General features: G+C 44.0%; 1 protein-coding gene across 1 annotated transcript in view; it reads right to left on the bottom strand.

Moving 5' to 3' along the window:
• The window catches only part of LOC135905555 (cell adhesion molecule Dscam1-like), a 537,047-nt gene extending 516,499 nt beyond the window's left edge, over window positions 1-20,548 (bottom strand). Inside the window, exons 1-2 of the mRNA XM_070536452.1 lie at window positions 20,538-20,548; window positions 11,896-11,954 (exon numbers count right to left, since the gene is read on the bottom strand). Of these exons, the coding sequence (XP_070392553.1) occupies window positions 11,896-11,954; window positions 20,538-20,548 (70 nt within the window). The remainder of the gene's footprint in view (window positions 1-11,895; window positions 11,955-20,537) is intronic.
• Window positions 20,549-23,233: the final 2,685 nt, after the last annotated feature.

The following is a 23,233-nucleotide window of genomic DNA, read 5'->3' as shown; positions in this document are numbered from 1 at the left end:
AGAAATTTTATTTTCGCTAAGTGGAATTATTTTTTGAAGCAACAAGGAAATTTGAAAGTATTCTTAGCAATCGTGAAAACGGGCTACTTCTGAGATTAAGCACATGCTAAAACTACTTGCGATGAATATATTTAACGAATGCTAGTGTCTCTGAATGGATTTTTTAAGAGTGTGTTCTAGCTTAATCTTAAAGCGCTGCTTTATTGTGATAACGCCTGGACTGATGCTAGTCAAGAGAAAGGTTCCCAGAATGACTTGAAATGACTGTAGAAGCAACACTTTGATTTAGGGCCATATTTTCTTAATTTAGAAATTGCAAAAAATTTGTACGGCTGAAGAACATACAAGCATGAAGCTTACAAATCTGTAAATCTGCACGAAACACAGATATGGCAGCTTTGTAAAGTTCATCCGGTATAGAATCTAAAGCGAACAAATTTGGTACACTATTCACAGCTTACGTGAATGTGTTACAATATTAATAGTGTTTTGCAAAAGCCACAAGAATATAATGATATTTCACGGTATATAAATTTTGACATCTTTAGATGTGGTATTAAATGTGATTTTCAAAATTTTATATATATATATATTTTTTTTTTCATCGCTGAGTTACAGAGTTGTAAACTTTGACAGTTCTTTTTCAAAATTTTGCAGTTTTCATCTATTTGTTTAATTGCACAACCTAAATAACAATTCCACTTCCTAGAGCCAGTACATTTTAATTTTTTTTCTATTAAATGCCAGAAACCTAATCAATTTCGGTGGAGTGGTCACCCACAAAGGCGATTTCTCTTTTCTGATGTATATATATTGGAGCCCCCGAGCTATGCCATCCTCTGCCAAAACTTTGGGTTCATATAGTAATACGGCAAAACATAGGCGCACATTTGAAATCTGCATTAAATAATGAATGCAATAAAGAAATCAAGGGACTATAACTGCTGAAGGCTATAAAAGCTGCATACAGGAGAGTATAGACACTATGCCATGAGATGTGTGAAAAAAAGCTGAAATTGTGAGAATACATTAGGCGCAAATGAAGAATTTGCATAGACAACTGGTTTCATATCCCATCGATGCCTGCACGAAAGAACTGGGGCATTAAGCTCAGTCATGCTTGGTAGTTTTCCGCGCATATGTCTCGTGACTACAATGCCAGCGCAGCGTTTCTCTTTGCTTGGAGAAAAATACCACGAATCTAGCAATACTCATGGTTGCGCTAAACAACTATAACTTGGGTGCGAAATTTCTTTCCAGAGTATCTACAGAAGTCCGACAACACAAAACCACATTAGCATAGTGATCGAAATCACGTAAAGCATACTGTGGCTTCCCATATTGGAGAATACACATGCTGAAGTTCAATCGAAAGAAAAGAATTTAACAATATCAGCATATTCACAGAGCACCGGAATTATTATAATTTGAAAGAGCGCAACTTATCCGTCGCTCTCACGCTTGGTTGCTTCAGAAGAAAACTTCAGAAGTCTTCGAAGGCTGTGTTTTTTTTTACTTGCAGAGAGTAACTTGCAAATACATTCCACTTCATTTATTTTTGATGGCTCCTGTTGAAGTTCCCCTTCCTCTAGGATAATACACGCGGTTTTAACAAGCAAGTTTCCTTTCAGTTAAACCAATGAACTCGCTTCAATATATGAGGCGTCATGTTGAAATCGTGGATCAAGGCTGGGTCTTTGGTAGTATAAAAAAGCGGGCTCTGTTTTTGCACGAAAAGCATCAATATTTAATATAGAAAACGTCTGCGCTGCACAATAAGAAGCAGTGCATTGTGTCGGAACGGCTACGTTTGACTGCCCTAACTGTTAATATTCCAAAGCTTCATACCTCATGCATACCAACTTGCAAATAGATTACGCTTCATGTTTTTCTTGTGCCCCGTGTTGCTGTTTTCCTTCATTTCGTATAAAAACCCATATATCTCAGGAGCAATGTTTAAATTCAGTTGAAGCAGCGAACACGGCTTCGAAATACACCGCGTCACGTTCATATTGTGAAGCGAGACCTTTATTTGTCTCGAATATCTGACCCACCCTTTGCATAAAGCCCTCGAATTATTAATGCAAAAAATTAGGCAATATTTATACGAAGAAATGGCGCACTATATATGCAAGAACTACTGCATTTGACAATCCTATTTCCTTTATATTCGAAGGCTGAGACAAAATTAGGCGCAATAAAGGTCAGCGAGCAACAAAAAACAGACAGGGCAGAGTAGCTTTTGTTTTATTGTGTTGCGTCCATGGTGTTTGTTGTGTTTAATTTGGACCTAAATTTCGATAAGGCACCAACTAACCCACGTATATTGTGTAACTCAATGTCTGGCGGAAGATAAAAAAAAAAAGAAACTTCCATGACAATAAATACGCTAAGAAAGAATGGGATTCAGCAGTTCAGAACTTTTAATTAATAACTACTTGCTCTTTCACATGTCTACATTAGGCGCCCCGTGATATGATATCTTATAAGGTATCACATAAAGTATATAAGACGCCCCTATAGTGGCGTCTGTTATTGCGATAGCAATTCTAGGCACATATATATGGTCTTCAGTATGAAGTACAAGGGCGACAACACCGTCGCCGAGTGTCGTATCTTGTTTGTGCGAGTGAAAGCCGGCGAGAGAAGCCCATGATCGGCTGCTCAATCTGGGGCCCGCAAAGGACGAATCGGACAGCAAACGCGCCGTCTTCCGTCGCGCTAGAGGCCGTGGAGGTATGGGACGGAGGGAGGGGGGGTGACGATGTTGCGCTGCGGCAGAAACTGCGCTTTTCGCAACCGGTCGCACTGACGATCGCGGCTCAATCTCCCGCGCGCGATATTTGGAGGAAAGCGGAGAGGCAGCACGGGAGGGAGGAGGGGCTGCCTTCGACTTCGCCAACAGGTCGTTTAAATACTGATGAGCCCGGCAAAAAAAAAAAATTGGAGGATGCTTAAGCTTCGCCTTCAAGAGTGGAACGCGACAGCGTTCCCGTCGACCCGCCAAGGGGTGTAAGACAATGGGCTACAGGGCAGCGACTACGCGCCCCGCATCGGACGCGGTGAGCGTCGAGCAGCGCCGCGTTTGGCGCGGCAACGAAATGTGCGCCTGAGCAAGCGACGCACGCCTGAGCCTTAGAAACAGCTCGTTTCTAAGGCAACACCGCATTCACTAGAGACGCTTTTGTACCGCTTTGAAGCATCGAACTCGTGGCTGAGTGGTAGCGCCTCCGTCTCACACTCCGTAGACCCTGGTTCGATTCCCACCCAGCCCATCTTGCAAGTTGTTTTTTATTCATGAAGTGCCTGCTGGGATTTATCGCTCACGGCCAACGCCGACGACGCCGACACCGACGCCGACGACACCGGCTTTTCTGCGACACGAGCTCCTTAACGCTGTCGCGTTAAAAAGCATCGCTGTTCAGCGATGCCTCAAAGGTACGTTATAATAAATGCCTTATTACTCAAAGTTTTAAATGAATGCGGAAAATATTATGAACGTTAACGAAGATCACGAAAGTAAAAAAAATTATATCTGATCATCCAACTGTCTCTGAAATACAATCGCTGTTTACATCCATTTCATGAAACAGATTATAGAGACTCAGAAGACGTGCTTTCGGTTTCTATTTTGCAGACTTCCTTCACCGCTGGTCGTGTTGAATCTCTGCGGCATGCGGAACACGATTGGAAATATAAGCTCCGCTTTGCTAAGTGAAAACCGCGAAACGTAACTAGAGTACCAGTGACTGCTCAGTAAAAAAAGAACAAAAATATTGCTGAATTTTGCTACTTCCCTGTCTTGTCAAGGCAAGATAGTGACGCTAAAGTTTCCCGGATTCATTTCAAAAAAAGGAAGTAAGAAACCGGAAGAGCCTGCAATACAGACTCAGAAAGCGAGCCTCATATAGCCGAAGGTCCAAGGATTTCCATATTCTGTGCGATGCGTTTTTCGGTTTCTAAAAGGAAGTCAGAACTTGAAGACCCTAATGCGTGTTTCCACTGTTTTGAATGATTCAGCTCTCTGGAAGGAAAACTAAATGTGGTAACGTTCAAGCAAGTACTCAGTTGAGTGTAACATGCAGAACTTCGGGAGAGTTCACAGCGACGTCGACTGCTCATAGTTTTGGCACTACTTGGTGAAACGCAATTACACGATCATCCGAGTATAAGGAGAATTTCTTTTCACCGGGAAATACAGCTTCAAAATATTGCACAAGAAAACGTTGTCGACAGATTCCCGCTCACTGTGGGGCACAAGGCATTAAGAAATATGAATTCAGAAATTTAAAAAAAAATCTCGCGGGATCTATAACAGTGGCCGACAAAAAGAACACATCAAAACGACCGATATGAGCAGGACTTGAGAAATAAAACGTTGGGTACGTAGAATAAATATGTACCGGAAAACTTGCCGAAGTATCAATGAGAACAATGTCAGCATTATGGCTGTGTTAGTGCAAGGGTCATGGCTGCTAAATGTAACTAAATTTGCAATACAGGTTTCTGTTTCTGTGAAGCGTATATCTATCTATGCGTTGTCAGGAATGGAGATGTGGAGCCTTAGACTGTGCTGGAAAGCACTTTCTAAAGCAGTTCTGTGTTCTCTTTTTTTTTTTTTCTGAGGACAAGGAAGTAGCCGCATCATTATTTATTTACTTCAAATATCTTAGGGCCCGTAGTGCATTGTGTAAGGGGGGCGTCATAATCGCAACAGTGGGTGCACAAGAAGAATAAAAAAAAGAAAACAAGGTACGATACATGATAATAAAATTTGAGCACATAATCACAGTACACAAGAGAAAACTAAGCAACGCGGAAATAACAAGAGATATGATACATAGGTTAAATCCGACGATAAAATAAAAGAAGTGCATTGAGCATGGATCAGTGCGCAAACTATCAAGCGTCACATAGCACGATGTACGGCAACAAAAAATATAGAAAGGGAATCAAAATGCTTAACAGCAAATCAGTAAAAAAAAATCAGAATGAACCTACACATGCTGAGCGACGGCTTCAGTTAAATGTGTAATGAGGTGGTCGTATGGATTATCAGGATGAATATCAGGATGGATGTGTCAGGATCAGACAGAGAAGCGATGTTGTCTGGCAGGCTATGCCATAATCTCATGGCTCGTCGAAATATTGATGAATTCGAAGTTAAAGTATCCCCATATATACGTGCAAAACTCAAATGATTGTGCAATCTATTGGACGTACTGGATGGGACATGGAAGTTAAATACGCATGGTCTATTCGAGTGTAGATACTTCTGAAATAATGTTAGTATAGCGATGTCATGGCATGTGCCTAATGATTGCAGAGAAATATTACTCTTTTAATCTGAGTGACGCTTGAATGGTAGTTATAGTTTCTTGAAATGAAATATGTTCTAGTGCTTTGTGCTTTATTACCTTTATTGTCCGAATGTCTCACAAACATTGATCCGAGAGAGGTGAAGACCTCCATGGTAGTTAGCTCTTTTTTTTTTTAGTCTACAGAGAACAATTGACTGTTTTTATCAGATTTCACTGCGTGAAAATTTATTTTCGACGCATACTTGCGCGTACATTTTTTTTTAATTTTTAATGCCGACTTTTTTATTGATAAATCTTCAATCTGGTGGAGAAATTGAAAGGGCGACATTGTTCACGCAAACTACTGGATTAGTGATTTGGTGCTAAAAAAGCTTGGCATTGTTTTTTTTTTATTCTGCGGAAATTTCACACCTACAAAGCGAATCTGTAGGCTAAGCTTGTTACCTAAAGTAACTTGAACGTGTTACACAGCTTTACATTACACCTCCTGAGCAACGCAACAGATGATAATTAAATGAAATTATGGGGTTTTACGTGCCAAAACCACTTTCTGATTATGAGGCACGCAACAGATGATAATGTCGTCTTTCGAATAGGGGCTGACGTATCATGTGATGCATCACAACCGAGGCTGTGTCTTGATCTTTCGAGTAAACCTCAACTGCGAGTGCGTCGACAGAAACCACATGCCCCTCACTGCGAATTGGACCGATGGAACTAACTCATGCCAGTGAGCGATTGCAGAAGTGAGGGAATCGCTACCATCTCGTTACCACAGCGCCTCCTCGCCAATACTTCCTTCCTCGAAGCTTTCTCAATAGACTATCATAATGAGTGTTACAGGGATAAAGAGTAAATCAAGGACATCAGGGTCAGCGCAGATGTATTTTGCTTAAACACATCTTGAGTTGCTACAAGCAACATAGAAATATCGAAGCCGACAGATTATTAAAACCTGCTTCGTCTGTTATAACAGGAGTCATTACAAGGTACTATACTTTCTCCACTCAGTTGAGCCATAAGACTTACAGCACTGCCATGGGACTGGTGGAACTGCCTAAGCATTCGACCATATAATAAAGAAGCCTGCCAGTGCCTGGGACAGCTTCGCAGGCATGTACGCCAAAAATTTCTTTGAATTGGTCATTCGCTAAAGACCAGTTTGCCATCGACACCAACTGCCCACACAATCAGGACCGTTGGCTGCTGCGTAGCGTTGCGCAGCATAGCACTGGCCGCCTCACTCCGGCGTAGAGGGCTGTGCAGCACGCCGGCTGCGCTGATAGCAGAGCACATAGAAAATCTTCAAAGCAAATATTTCTTTTTACATTTTTGTTGACGCTTGAGCTATAGTCTCCACTTTTGCGTGGCACTTATAGCTTGTTTTCTAAACCAAATCAGAGTAAGCAGTAAGACCTATGCGCACTTACGGCCGAACGTGCGATTTACACATGTTGTGAGGCCTTGGACGGTCTAATTGTGTATGTCTTTACTGTGGCCCTCTGAACGTTGCTAGTACGGAGAAAAATCTTACAGAACCTATTTCATCATGAATGTTGACTTTATTGCGATTAGCAATTAAGAAGTGTAGCCAACTTGTATGCAGCAGGGCTCTATCTCGCGCTTTTTTTCTGCACACGCTGCGCTGTATAGCGGCGCTGTCGCAAAATCTAAAGATGCTAATGAAATTAAAAACTCTGGCTAAATTCATCTGGCGTTGAACGTCGGCGTTACCGCGTTTAGCATTGAACCAATGTCGTGACACACGGAACTGCCACCACCGAAAGGTTTAACCTTCAGTAGTGTATGCAGCCGGGCTGCACTATCCTGCATCTGATGATGATGATATTTTACCGGCTGATGATGATGATGATGATGATGACAGATGATGATATTCTCCCTTGAAAGGGGCGGTGAGAAGTCCTGGCCTAGCCTGCTTGAGTTACTCAGGTATGCTATACATGCTTTTGTTTCATGCTACTATTTCTGTATGCATGCACTTCATCTATTTTTTTTTATTTCATGAAAATTCCTCTATCTACCTTATACCCTATCTATTCCTGTAACGGATCCTGTCATTGGAATCTTTTCACTGCTTTTTTTCCCCACCAATACTCTAAACGTCTCTTGATTATCTAGACTGCTGACCGGTTGATGCCTTCCGTCCACTTTAAATCGAAGCGCTTCAGGAAGGTGTACGTTACCTACGGCTCTCACTGGTGAATGCCTTTGCATCCCATTGGGATGTACTGAGTGGTCTGCGAAATTTTCCTGCTACATTTCCTTTCTTTGCATCCAATTCACTATCTCTGTTTATTTCCCTGTCTTTTTGATGAGCCCTGGTTGTCTATTTACACTTTCAATTACATTGTACTTTGTTGCTAACTGTCTTGATCTCTTCCTCCGTTATGTGCACACGCTTTTCAGCTACATACATTTGTGTACGTAACGTGAACCGCCCATTTATTTAGATCCATGCTTCTAAGTCCTTTTTCAAAGCTAATTTAGCCCTGTGCTTCCCTGACTTCAAAAGAGGCCCAGCCCATGCCAACTTGCACTACCTCATTTGTGGTTTTACTGTGAAGTCCCAAAGCCAACCGGCCTACCAATCTTTGGTTAATTTTGAACCCCGAAGATAATCTATTTAATAACTCTGGACACGATGTGCCATGTAGCAGCATCGCCAAGAAGTTCGCACATGGTGCGTCTCTATATAACTATTGAAAGTTGTCGGGATACATGTGACGCGGTTTCGAGTGCGTCCACACCATTGATCGAGTCCTAGTCAAAGTGAGCTCCGTTCACACGTCAGAATATGTTGTCTTCGAAGCACTCTTTACAACGCAGCTATACAACCACCAGCTACCTTATTGTTATGCAAGATTTCGAGAACCGAGCATCTACTTAACCAGTGTACAGTACGAGAATGCTTCTACAATGCAACTCTTACAAGTCCCGGCAAACCCGGAAGATGAGCACTGTTCATGAATTTTACGTAGGACGAGACGGAAGAACAAGATCATGCCCTGTAAAAGCAAGCGAAGGGACCAACATCAATAGAGTAGTACAGCACTTGTATCCGATAGATTTTGCACAATTTCTCAAGTGGGTTTAAAGAGGAAAAATAGGACGACAGAGGACGCGAGGCACACATCTAGAGCAAGCAAGCCACCAAACGGGTTGGAACCTTCGAAGTATTGTTAAACGTTGTTTCTGATGCAAGGCGGCCAGTCTCTTCAGCAAGGATACATTTGGGTGGATTGAGCCACGCGGGTCCCATCAGATGTTATATTGTATTACTTGGTGAAGAGCGAAGGAAAGAGACGGAAGTGAGTATTGCCGTTCAGATGAAAGGGTTGATCGGGCCAATTAGTCTGTCATTGAATTAAACCAACATCTACTGTGTCTCTGTAGCTCGATATTGAGGAGCTAAGACGCGTGAAATATGTGTTTGTTGGCAGACTTGTGCCTTTTTATTGCCAAGGCAATTATATAGACACTCCAGGCGCATTCCTGCCGTCCCTGTGACGTTACGTATGAAGTCCAAGGGCGGTAACATCATTGCCGCGCGCCGTATACTGTATGTGCAAGTGAAAGCGTGTGAGGCTGAGCCGAAGATGGCGCCTCAATCCCCAACGCACAAAGGAGGAAAGTGGGGCGGAAGCGCACCGTCTTCCGTCGCGCGCAAAGCACCGGGGCAGGAGAGGGACGGGGGCGTTATACTCCAGCCGCTGCTGCGTATGGCGCGGTCGTGCAGGCCCTACCTTGAAAGCGATCTGCGATGGGGACTGAGCGCAGGCGCAGAGTGCTGATAGCTTCGTGGGCGCTGTGTTTTCGCCGCTTAGTTGGCGTTGAAGTGAGCACGAAGGTCAATTAGCTCTCCACTGCAGTCACGCTTCATCACTCCACCATTTTGACAGGGAGGTTTTGCAGTCATCGATAAAGATGTGCTCATGTGTGCTTGTGCGCGCGTGACACCGTGCTTGTTTAGAATGTTTAGAAGTTTATGCGGCCGATAAAACTAATATTGTCAATTCAAATTGTCACTTGGTAGTGACGTATAAAGAACATAGTTGCAATACTGTGGAATAGAAACTAACTTTTATCAGGCGAACCTGTGGCCACAAAAACAGGCTAGACCTAAAGAACGGCAACAGCGGCGGACACAGTCGGCGATCGCCAAAATCTGATCAGTGGGTCAAACGCGTCGACCTTTACACATAAGTGGTCGAATGTTCCAGACTAATCGCTCGAATTCCAGAGTAATCCCGTGTCTTCCACAAAGTTCTGCACCATTCGCGTCGCGCATACGTGCAATCACATTACACAAGGTTCGGTGACAGACAGCGGGTGGAACCATCGATGACATTCCACAAACTTCGTATACATGCAGGCGCGTGCTGCGCTTTGCGATAACATTTGTTAGGTGGTGAAACGTGGTCACCCGATAAAGATAAACATGTGCACGTGTCAATATAGCTGTCTACTAATTTTCTATCACAATCGATGCTTCACCTATCGCACGAAACTGACTTTTTGTCACTTGCTTCACTTGGGGATGGGGATGGGGACATGCTGCCGTGCATTAAAGAATCTGGCTATGCAGCGTGGATACCTACAGCAAGTCCTAGACATCCTTTACACGTACGCGCCCCCAGCCAGCCGGGCTCAAGTTGCGAGCCAAATAATTGTGCTATATACGGAGCTAACAAGGTGGGCTGCAGATAGGTGGCTCTAGCTGCCTTCACCCAGAATTTTGCCTGTACAACCATACCCGTTATCACATAATTATGCACGCTGAGGTTTCGCATTCACCGACATGGATATGTCCTGGTTTTAAATTGTGCGCAGGACATCCGCAACAGCTTGGCACTTGGTGCCCAATTTTTAGTGCTAGACAACTTCAGTAAACTGAATCAAAATGAAGAGCAAGTCTATACGTGCGAGTCGGCACGCTTACAAACAGAGAGCTGCGCAGCTTGAGACTGCATACTTACTTCCCTTGGCGTGTCATGGTTTAGAAGGGTGCATCATTTTGTTTCGAAACTACTGTTGTTTTTGCTGCAATCACCACCATTCTACAAAAAGTGAGATACTCTTCCGCACAAGGTGTCCACTGTAGGTACTGAAAGAATAACAGCAAGTTCTGCAACGGCTAATTTGCCACCTGCCACGTCACAACTTCACAAAGTAACCTTTTGCGCTTATTAGAGGCCATAGGAGCAAGGTTTTTAGTGCAAAATTTCAGTGGTTTCTGTTTCACATTGCAATTGAAGACAATTGTAAAACGGATGCTCATGAGCGCGGAGCATTGGCATGCCTCCGAAAATTAAGAGCGTCGAAGAACCTGCACCCCACAGATAACTCAATCGGCGACTACTTTAGAAAGCTCCACAAAACTCTGCATTAAACCAGTAACCCTGTGTTATCAAAATACCAACTTTCAAGGAGGCCAGCATCCTGTATGACAGTAAAACTGGATGCGCCTTCTCACAAATATCGCTGGTTTGGACGGCACGATCAATTTTCTCCACTATTGCGGAGAGAATCTGATATGCTCGGATTTGGAAAAGGTAAGAAAGGATTTTCTTTGCGGCTTACAAAAGACGGGTATTCTACGCGCAAGCTTTGATGGCGTTGTTGGAAATCCCAGCCGGTCTTCGAACAAGAGGTGTGTCAGCCCACAACCTTCGCACAATCCCTTTATGGTAGCTTCGTCCGAAACAGCTCGTTATTCTCCTCATAAATGCTGTCAATACAAGACGAAATGTGCGAGAACTCCCCTGACTTGCTACTTGACGAAATAAAAATAGTTAAGGTGGTACTGGTGGCTCCTGGCAGAGGTAGGTCATCTGAGCCTCTATTATATTGTCACGTGGTGCTGACGTTGAAGAACACAGCAATACTGTGAAAGACAAAACTAACTTTTATTGGGCGAACCTGCGCCCACAAAAACAGGCTACACGTATAACACAACGATAGCGGCGAACACGGTAGGCGATCGTCGAAATATCTGATCAGCGGGTCAAGCGCGTCGGCTTTTATACAGTAGTCGTCGAATGTTCCAGACTAATCGTTGGGACCCGCATGCCTTCCACAAAGTTCTACACCATTCGCGTCAGGCGATGAAATCAGATAGCATAAGGTTCGGCGGCAACAGACGGCGGATAGAAGCATCGATAACTTTCCAGAAACTTCGGATACATGCAGGCGCGTTCCACGCTGTGCGATTACATTTGTTAGGCGGCGAAACGTGGTCGCCCGGTAAAGATAAGTACACGTGTCAATACGTAACCAAACATTGTCGCTGCAACACGGCCCTAAGAATAATGGCCTGGGTGAAGAGGTAACCTCACAGTGGCGAAACAGGCTTTAATACTAGGAACAAGAGGTCCTCTTTCAAGGCAGGAAATGATAGAAAGCGATAACGAGCGGACCAATTTTGTACAAGCACAAAGCTTCGGAAATAATATTGCTGCATTGACCATGGGCAATGCAGTTGCCAGGATGTCGAGTATACGAGAACTTCACCAGTTCATGGCTGCCAAGGGGGATTATCAGACTCAAGACTCACCTTGACGCAAAAAATGGCGTAATAAAACTTCAAGACGTGTCGGCTTCTGTACAGAGGCCCTGTTCAAGAAAGAAAAGTGGCTCTCAGATATCGTGCTTCTGTATTTATTTTCATTAGGAAAACAAGGTATGCAGTTGCTCGTCTTCCAGGTGATTATATGTAGAGCAACTAATCATTTCGCAAAATGTAGTGCCCTCCATTCACTCGTTATTTATCACTTGCAGCAAGCACGTCCGTCATATGTTTACATGGCAAGCGACTGCCACTGTTAACGACGCTGACGCAGCTTTAGGAGCAGTAGATGTATCTGGGTGATGTTACGCCGAGGTCGGTAAATATTAAGTCGTGCGATGGTCACGATAGCGGAGAGAATTGAATATATCGTGTTTAGATAACCTTATGGTAGTATATGTTCTTCTATCTTAGGAAAGCCTTATTTCTTACTATTCCTTTCATTTAACACTGCGCTATTATTTGTGAAGTTATCGCAGAAGAAAGCACACTCGTTTCCACGCTTCATTATTTTCTTCAAGAAGTACCGCAAAGATTTCTGATGATAAAAATATCCGAACTCTTCTTCTAAAGTACGTCATCAGAGGAGATGTTTCATGGTAGTCATTTAAGATGTTACAGATACCAGGCAGGTTCAGCGGCAGCGTATCGTTGAAAAAAAGAAAACACATCATATCTGTTAGACTGACGATTATACGGGGCACACAAAAGGACATAAAATGTTGAGTGCTTGCTGTTACCTGGCTGCAGTAGTTCACCTGTCGCTGTGAAGCAAACAATAATGCAGCCTCCACCTGTGCAAAGAAACGCAGGCAAATTATTGGAAAATTCAAGCATTTTCTTTTGCTCACTCGAACAAACGCGACTTGCCCTAACATGAAGGTGATCAGATAATTTCGGAACAGTGAAGCAATCAAATGAATGTAATCAATTCTAAAATATTTTACGGAATTCGCCAAGCAGATAAAAGCGTCATGTTTTGAAGAGAAGCATTGCGGAAGCTGCCGCTACTAACGAAAATACATTTAGTTCACGGGTTTGTATTAGCATCATGAAGCTCACCTCGCGCTTGGAAAATTTTGTGCAGCAGAACTAAAAGAAGCCACATCTTTCGTTGCTCGTATACGCATTCTTGACAGGCCATACCTAGGCACAAAGGCGACGATGAAGTAAGGAGGTGGCTGCGTAATTATGCCTACTCCATCTAGTCCGTCTAGACTGCCATTCTTTGTTAGCCGAGAAAGTCAGTCATGCGTAAACCCCAGCTCAGCTTTAGCATCCTTCCTTCGCGTTCAGCGTTTTTCTGTCAGCCGCACACTTGGAAATTGAATCCTCCACGACTACGCTGTGCGAGTAAATTTGCAATGCAGATGCGTTTCCGACGATGTTAGTTCGAGGGGCTTTGGCGGCCGCCGACACTCCTCATTATGGTGCCTCCTGCAAGGTACACGACGTGACTTCACGTTTGCCTCGCATTGTCTTGGACTCCCCCGCGCCTCCCGGAAGTCACCGAGTCTTTGCACTCCTCTCACAGGCTTCCGAGACCTTCGATGGACAACCGCTGCTGACGCGGCTTCCCGAAACTTAAAATGCAGGTACATGCTGCATCATCGCAGAGGTGCTTGGCTGTCGGCTAATTAAAGTGCGGCTGGAGCACGGCAACGCACCTGTTTTTGTTAAATGTAGCGCTACCAGCGTTCTTCTTCGGAATACAAGCAAGAATGTGAGAGTTTGGATGACAGTTTTGTTCGATGGAGGATGATTGTACGTATGAGTGAAAAGAAAACGGAATGACACAATAGAAGGGGAAAAAATAGCGAGATCTTTTAATACCCGTTTAAAAAATGCAAAAATAACGTTTTACCGAAGTTTTATGTAATATCGTTGCTACGATTGTTTACGTGACGGTGGCGATTTCGGCAGGCACATGCACGCCTAGCTAGTCGTAACTAGGAATACGTGGTTGTCTCGTGTCTTTTTCCTTCGTCCGTTGTTTTATTTGGCGCCTTCGTTGTAATCGTGCATAACAAACTCGTCCACCAGTACGTGCTCAGTAGGATCGGTAGTTTAGGCCACCACGAGAATAATAGAGTAGTTGCACATTACAACATACTAATTGGCTATGAGCTATAATTAACGTGGTTCTCGTGAACAGCACTGACTTCTGTCTCAAGTTTACTTTCAATTGAAGACAGCACGAGAGCGCCCGAGTGCCTTTCTCCAAATACGACCATAGTGAGTATGTATCTATTTCCTTTATAATATGTCGGAGACAAAGGGTCAACGATGTCAATGCCCACGCAGGGAAAAGGCGTTTTGATAACAGATGCCAAGTGGGGCACGGCCGACTATATGACGATGGACATACCTCTGGCAGACATTGCAGTGCCTCACGAACTGCTTTGTTTCAGATTGTACACCTCGCCAGTAAAATTGGGCGAGAATGGGGTCATATGTCCGGGATATTCCTTGATGACCTAAAAGAATTCCTTCTTGTGCAAGCTTCGGAACAGCCTCCTTCAAATGTCTAGGTACAGCAAGCTGTTCCACCTCATTCCCACATAAGAACTTGCGTCTCTGATACAAGATTTTTCAGACAAGTAATAATGAGTATCACCATTATTTACCACAATAGTATTACCCAAATTCTCTCAGTAACGTCGCTGAAACTCGTCATTCTTTTGCAACTTCTCGAGAGTCGCTTTGTGGTGGTGGTGGTGGGGGTGGTGAATTGTAGTAACAGGCGGGTTTAGCCTGGCGAACAAGGCCGGCAATTGCTCCGCCCAAGCGTCTCGCACAATACCGCTGGAGGGTTTCACCATATGTTGATCAAACCAGTCTCTCTTAGGAATACGATGAGGAGACGTGAAGTTTCTTTGCGGGCTATAGCTGATCCCTCGGGAAATATAAGGTGTTGCAGGCGCGCATGCGGAAGGTCCTTGTTTTGCAGATTCTTCAGGAGAGTGTCTCTTCCATCTTGGAATTGCTGGCAGGACCACAAAATGTGCTCAATGTCTCCTGTCTCGTTGCATGCCGTACAGTTCGGAGAATTGATCCACCCCGTTTTAAATAACCAGGCCGGTGTATTAGCAGATCCTGTCCTCATTCGATATAGAAGTGAGGCTTCCTCTCAGTGCAATCTCTTTATTACGCAGGGCATGAGTCGCTTTATCTATAACTGCGGCTCAGGTTTCTAGTACTGGCAGATTGGTAAAATGGCGTGGTGGAGTTCCCTCTGCTGCTACAGCGACATCACCCAGAAAGTCGTTTTGGTCTTCTGCGTGGAACGGCGGCAAGCTTGAGCTTTCTTGCGACGTCTTCCTGCTTGTGGACAGAAGCTGAGGACACGTCCCATCAGTTCCCGAAACACGCTGACGGTCCTCCACTGTAGTGCGTACCGACTAAATGGTGGGGTTGTCCACGCCTTTCACAGTGCTATCTACCTGGCCCACTCAACGATGCTGTTGTGGCCGATGTGAGGCTACTTGAGTAGCAGGCTGTACACATCCGACGTTTCCCAAAAACACATCGTGAAGGGCGTTCAGCGTGCACTTAGCACGCACTATACCTGTGAAGAATGGCGTGCCTACGAAGACTATTGCTTCCGGCCAATAATGTACCGCTCGGTCTAAGAGAAATAATGGGCAACTGGAGTTTCTTCCTCAAGAAATAGTGGGCTTTTGGTTCCTGTCAGCTTTTCCTTCGGAACATATCTTTGTCCTACAGCTACAGTATGACAGCCGGTGTTCCTGAGCATAGTTTGCGGCCTTTTTCTCTAGAAACCCTTTAACTGCAGGTAAAGTCCCTACATCAGGGACAGTAGGAAGGCTTGTCCATGTGATATTCATGACTAGAATGGCCTCCCCACCTTGAAGCCCGACGTATGGATTTTACGGTATCGTCCTGTCGGTAGGCCCATCAGTCGACAGTACACAGGACGCTTGTTCTTCTTGCATCCTAACTGTTTTGCCAGAAGAATCGCATTTATTAATCCGATAGCGTTAAAGGCCCCTTGTCGCAGAAAACCCGGCGTCGGCGTCCCGCGTCCAGCATCGACCAAGTTGAAGCGAAAATACCGTTCCAAACGACGCATACCCAACCACGCAGGCCCTCCATGCAGCGCAAAGACGTTACTGAACTAATTTATTATGTGAAAGTAAAACGCACCAAAAAGGTCGTAAAGTGCGACTTACACATAACCTACGGACATGATATCATTGTATTACAAATATAATATACAAAAAAAACATAATTCTGTTACGCGGAAACTCAAAACACAAAACCTTTTTCCAGCGTTTCTACCATGCCCAGGGCGGCCATGGCCTCTGACGTTTGCGTGCACCGGCGCGTGCAAATCTCAAAGGCCATAAAGCGGCGCGCCCGGTTCCTTGCAACATCTTCAGATGGCGCTAGCCTCCACCGAATCGCTGCCCACGCGAGAGACTGCGTTTCTGTCAGAAAGGTCAGCTTCATGCATAGCGTGCGCCGCCAGCGTTTCCCAGTTAGCATTAAGGTTACATGAGCTGCAGTTGCTGGCAAGCGTGAGAAGCAGTCAGGGTTTGAATGTTATCGCATTAAACTCTTAAAGGCGAAGCTTAAGCGTCCTCCAATTTTTTCTAATGCCTACAACAATCCAAAAAAATTCCGTTCAGATACCTTTTCCATAGAAGACTATGGAAAGAAAACAGCTGATGCGCGAGTGCACACAAGAGCGTTCACCATGCACCCCGAAGTGGTCGCAAGCCTGAGTCGTCTTTAATTATTGCAGCAGGGCTCTCGTGACATTCTGTGCGAATGTCCGTGGTCCCTAAATCTAATGCAAGCGCGCTGTCATCTAGTTAACTTAAAGGGACACTAAAGCAAAACAATAAATCAGTTTAGACTAATGAAGCATTGTTTGAGAACCTTGCAGGCAGTATTTCAAAAAATAGTTTGATTATTAGATGAGAAAATGAAGGCCCAAGAATCAGTATTTTAATTTTGCGCCGAAACCCCAGCGCGGGTACGTCAGCGTGACGTCAGGGATTCCAAAGTATGTTTTCACATTTGGGCCGCGTTGGCTGAATAAAGGTTCCCGAAATTTTCCATGTTTAATATCTGGTTCCTTTAGAACACAATGTAGTCAATCTGTAGCGCTATATATTATTAGTAGGCCCTAAAAGATGTCATCAAAATCCAAGACGTCACAGCCCCCAGGTGCGGGAACTTAAGTAGGCGTCGCCACCCGTAATCGTTCTTGTGCTTTTTCTGCCTTACCAAATGTCTTATCCTTGTAAGAGTGGTGTTTTTGGTGTTGTAGAACGGTAATTTACTGATGCAGAAGAAATCATTTTTCACTTTAGTGTCCCTTTAAAGCAGGGGTGCTATAGCGTAAAGCTATTCGAAACTTTTCTATTCGAATTCTGCAATCAGCTCTCCGCGATTGGTCAAAAACATTTTGGACCACATCTACTTTGCCTGCCTGTCACGTGACGTCATGAAAACCGCGATAGCTCCCCATCTGATAGGACGTGTACACACTGATTATGCATGAATGGACCCACTAAAAGAAAAAAATTGTTATTTCTGATTCGACGCCTTTTCGCCATTAGCCCTCGGCTACTGGTCAAAAGTTCACGGGCTGCACCCACTTCGCCTGCCTGTCCCGCGACATCACAAAACCGCGAAACCTCACAGCGTCAAAGTGACATGTACGAGTTAAATATGCATTAATATGCGAACAAAACTGAACTTTTTTTCTGAATAGCCGCAGGTTGCCCTATTTCGAAAGGAATGAAAGATGGCTGCCGCCAACTGTTCAGGCACTGGCTACTCGCACCTGCCGGAGAGCATGGGTTTATTTGGGTACAATAAAACATTTTGCGGGGCCGTGTAACGTTTCCAAGCACTTTCGGCAGGTTTACGACCTCATTTGCATGCCGCCGCGATTTTGGACCAGTCACCGCAAGCTAAGTAAGGGAAATCGGACCAATCGCCGACGCTGGCACCATTCTCTTCATACGGTTATCGATGTTCACTGCAGTGGTTCGGCCCCATCGTATGCCTTTCCCCTTGGGCGTGCTCCTCGCCTCTTGTCAGCCAATTAGACAAGACTAGCCGCTTAATGTAAACAATGTTATTCATTTTTAAAGCAAACAAAAGTGACCTCCTATAAACGAGTAGAGCGTTTGATTGGTCTGTTTAGACGACCCTGCGGCTCACCGCCCGATGCTTGCGTCGGCGGTTACGCAAATGTGACGTCAGGAGGTTGGAATAAAAACACATTGGAATAGTTTTACGCTATAAGGCCTCACCACGTGAACACAGTCATTTAGGGTTGTCTTGACTCCTTGCTTTAAACGCATGCTTAGCGTGCTTTAGGGCAGTAGATAAAAATATGTTCAGTTGTCTCGTCGCCATCATAATTGTTTCAAGAGACATTGGTGATCATTAAAATACGTTTAGATGAGATAGAGCGAAGTAATGAGAGAAAGACGAGGTTACCCCGACTGATCCCGCTTGATTACCCTGCACAGGAGAACGAAATTGGACCAAGAAAGATAAAAAGAAGAAGAGTTGACAGAACGCACACACAATCAAGCGGTCGCCCATCAGTTAGGCAAGAACAGTGCCATAGTTTGGTGGTAATCTCTATATTCCATGGAGATCGCTTGAGACTACTTATTTCTTGCCATGCGCCGTACATGTGCGGGTTACTGCAGCTCGAGTGCAATGAATCACGATTCTGGGCCGGCTTCGGTTGCATAATAGAACACCTTGTGGAACAAATTGTTGAGTCCGCTTGAGCTGATTATTAGCGATTGAGTGCCCCGCTTTGTAATGATCAATGTTTCAATAAAGCTTCAACCTATAACGGAAGAAAAATATGGCAGAAGGTTTGCCTACATTGAGTAGCGAAATTTGTAAACATTTTAATGTGTTGTGTGGCCATTATATTAAACGTTATGTTCCAACCATAGCTGTTTTGTTTGATAATATGAATTCCACATATGTGGCCGAAAACTTCAGTTCTGACTAAATTCACGATGAAAAAAAAAGATTCAATTTGCGCCCCTGTACAACTTGTGTCTCTATAAGGTATTAGACAATCTCCATGTCTATATCCTGATCCACAAGAACCCCTTGAAGCAAGGGGATGTAAATCAGGCAGATAGCGTAGACTTTAATAGCCCGGCGAGTTCAAACGTACTTCTACACAAGCTTTTTCATTTCCGCAATATACGGTGTAATAGTGAATGTGTAATACTTTGCGCCTGTGACGTCATCGTATGGCAAAACAGTAAAGCGAGTGACAGAGGGTCCATGTTTGTGTATTACTGTATGTTTAAGCATGGCCATACAGATATGTTGTAAGTTACGTATGTGCATAGAAGAAATGCGTGGATTCATATGAGTTCTGTTATTTATGCCTGCTTCTTTTGTGCGCCTCTCTCACTGCAATAAACTCTTGCAAACCCAAGCACTTGTAATCCTAAATACTCCAACAACTATGTAAATGAAAATATTTGCTCCTTCAGGTCATTACATGCAGTTACCACCGCAGCAATGCCACTTCCGGTAAAACGCTTCTCAGAGAACTATGAGCGAAAAGGCTTCGCTTTATGTTGCTAACATGTTATCAGTGGTTTTGCTGCATTTCTCTCTCTTTATTAGTCTCTCTTTCTGATGACGCTAAGAAACCTCCAAACAAAAAATACTCAAATGTGGTCGATATTCGCTACATTCCACGCTGTACCCTTCTGAAATGCGCTAGCACAAGCTTTTCACGGAATGATCGTAAAGAGGCATTTATTATTCAACGGCGTTCAACACCGACGAAAAGGTCGGTATTTTCCGACATGCGAGAGTACTTCGCAAGGACAAGGGGAAAACGTGAGCGCAGGAGATGGGCTGCATTCAATAGCACAGCTCCCATGATAGGCCACAACATGACCAGACCCCGTGTAGCCAGCTCCGCGCAATTTGCGCTTGAGTGCGGATGCTGCCGCTTCAGGCAGTTGAGCGGGTGAGCGGACAGCTGCAGCCCCCCCTTCTCTGCGAAAGCGCATGGCTTCTCTCCCGACGTCGCGGCCCGCGATTCTCTGGCGCACTGCTCTAACTTGGGCGCCGCCGCTCATTTGAATACTCATTTCCATCCGCGACCCGGCTGTCGCATGACCGATCGTAATGACACTCTTAGTGGCCTTAGTGGCCACTGAGAGAGACAGAGATTAAATATGCACCACCGGGCAGTTGACCCCAACTCCCGTGCTGACACACGCGGAAATTGCTTTAATTTGCGCCCCCCGCTGGTCCGGAACATGGCCTTGGCGGCTCAGTTCGAAGCCTGGGGAGCTGTGAACATTCCAGCAATACGGCCACGCTGCGCCGCAGTGGGTCTCGGGTTTGGGTTTTTTTTTTCTTCTATCGGCATGTTGATCTTTTCTCGTACGACGCGTTGCGCACTTTCCCGCCTTATCGACAGTTTAGCACCGGAATGACAGCTGTTGAGCTTTAATCTTGTCAGCTTTTCCAATCTTATCTCCGTGTCGCCGTCCGGGGCTCCCGTGTACAAATGAGAATTTCAGCAGGAAAGGCGAGAACATGCAAAACGATATTTGCTGCTCCGCATCTTTGTTTTTCTCACTTACCGCAAGTACATTGCTACACAAGCGCGTGTAAAATACTTATTGGCCAAACATTTCATAGGATATATTGAGTTCATTCCCTGTGATGGTTGTTGCTCTGAGAAAAAACTTGGAAAAAAGCTTTATCAGAATTTAGTCTTAACCCATCTCGCCATGAAATTTGCCATTAATACGATTAGCATTGACGCAATCTAGCGACACACCGCGTTGCAAAAGCCGGAACGTGTATGCAGCCGGGCTCTTCTCTCGCACTTCCCACTGCACACCTTGCGCCATCTTGTAGCGTGGGTTTCGAAATACCGAGCATTGGATAAACTTAAAGGATATTTGTTGTTGTTGTTCTTGTTGTTGTTGTTGCGGTAGAGTAGCACTTACCCAATGGCACGTAGTACCCAGTTACAAAAATTGGCGGGAAAAAAACATCATCGAAGAGCTGCATACATCCGGTGACTCAAGTTCGCAAGAGGTAGTAGCACAAGTAGTAGTGGAACCTCGTGATCGACTGGCACGTATCCACTCTGGAGCATTCACCAGAAGTCGGGTAGGTTATAAAGTAAAGTTATAAAATAAAATGCGAATATTTTATAATAATCGAAAGATAGAGATGGGAGAGCCTGCATCAATTTATAGAAATTATTACATTGCTCTAACCATAAAATAAAACAATTCAAATTCAATTATCGTGAAAGAAAACTAGGCTCAAATTTTTTTTAGTCACAGTTTCTCTCTCATTGATCCTAAAAGAAAATCTTAAATTGCAGAGCTAATCTTCCGGTTCCTATGCCCAAGAGTACAGACACCCAATGATACTAAATTTTGAACAGTTAAATATAATCCAAGAAAGCGGAGTGGTGTTTCTAAGCTTGGTTTTCTTAAGCTGATAAATCGTCGACAAGACATTCAAAAAAAGTTTCTGCGGCCTCATCTTCCCTACAGATATGGCAAATAGCGAGGGTTCCATACCAGTCCTGTATAAATAAATATTTAAAGAAGATATCTGACAGCGAAGCCTACTTGTAGTTATTTCAATTTTTCCCAATTGGCATCGATTAATTTTTCCAGGTGCATAATAAGTTATTAAAATTCGAGGAATTTGTTACACATGGTAGAGAGCATTCTCGTGGCAGAATTTGCCTCCGAAATCTTGCAGCTGTGATGAAAGCGGATGTAGGGAGAACTTGAATGGCTGGGCCAGCTAACGATCAATTCACCAATGAATCAGACATTTCATCTAGAACTAGGCCTGTGTGCCCAGGTACCCAAACTAAATGGATATTAGTTAAGTATTGTGGTGCTCAAGATTTAAACACTCGCAAAACCTGAGATTCATTAGGTGCTGAGAATGAAGTACATAATGACAAAGAATCCGTTACAATTACTATATCATTTATTTTTGGGTTTGATACACGGAGGGTTGGTAATACCGGTAAAAATTCTGCAAGACAGATTGGTTCGAAGTCGGGAAGCCATAGAAGAAATGACCAAACGAATGTAGGGCTGAATACACCAACAACACATTTTTCTTGCTTCTGCGTGGCATCAGTCGCTATGACCACATTTGTTTGTGATTTCATTATTTAAGCCTATAGAATAGCACTTAATATGCAGTAAGGCAGGTGTCTTGCCTTTGTTCAATGGATCGTAAAGAGTTTGTACGTAATTAAATTGAAGTGTATGAAATGAGAACCAATATGCGTCGAAAAACATACTAGTCTGAGAAATGAACACTATTTGGCTACGTCTCATTGGTGATCAGTACGCTATTGAATATATTTGTACTGCAAGTACACGAAACAGAGTTACAAAAGAAGGAATTTTCGCTTCTAGATACAAAATAGTATTTGCTACAAATGTGACATCTCTAAATATAGTCTTAATTCCTGCTTTTCCAAAAGAAGCAAGGCGGACCATAGGCAGGTGCTCCAAACAAGGCGGATTAGGTGAACAAGGTGCACACAGCCGAATTCTAGGACAGGGTATATATACGTGTGATAGATAGATAAAAAGGCGGCGCTGAGCATCTCTGATCGACTGTTGCTCAGTCTACGTAATATTCCCACCGCTCGAATGCCCTTAGCTGCAATATAATATATATGCGCATGCCATGAAAGAAAGCTGTCGTATAAAGTAAGAAGGTACTCAAAAGCAGCAACCTGTGAAATGAAATCGAGCTGATACGACAAATAAATATGTGCTGGGTCCTTCAGAGGAAATACATGAAATGAGCACTTGTTCACGTTGAAGGTTGGACGAATGGAATTTACCCAAGCTTCAAGAACACATTAATAACTTTGTAAGTTTTCGTAAAGTGTTTGAATATCCTTTGCCGATGAGAAGAATGCAATGCCATCTGCATACACGTAAGTATACACGTCCTCTTAGGATGACCATGCCAGATTGATGGACTCCAACGGACAATGTGTGTGTGCTGTGCTGTGTGCTCTCTCTCCTCCTCCCCCTTCCCCATCTTTAATCTCCCTCATCCGTCTCCAATGTGTAGGGTAGCAAACCGGTTAAGTTAAACTGGTTAACCTCCCTACCTTTCCTTCTCCACTTTTTCCTTCCTTCCTTCCTTCCTCTTAGGATGAGATGGAGATCAGCAAAATATAATAATATCGGCGATAACACTACCACCTGTCGAAGTCCTTTTGACTATTTATATGTACTCCTTCCTTCCTTGATGATGCCAACGTAACGAA

The sequence above is a fragment of the Dermacentor albipictus genome, chromosome 3, assembly GCF_038994185.2.
Source record: "Dermacentor albipictus isolate Rhodes 1998 colony chromosome 3, USDA_Dalb.pri_finalv2, whole genome shotgun sequence".
Taxonomy (NCBI): domain Eukaryota; kingdom Metazoa; phylum Arthropoda; class Arachnida; order Ixodida; family Ixodidae; genus Dermacentor; species Dermacentor albipictus.
Note: the sequence above shows the minus strand (reverse complement) of the source record. Positions and strands in the feature narration are given on the sequence as shown.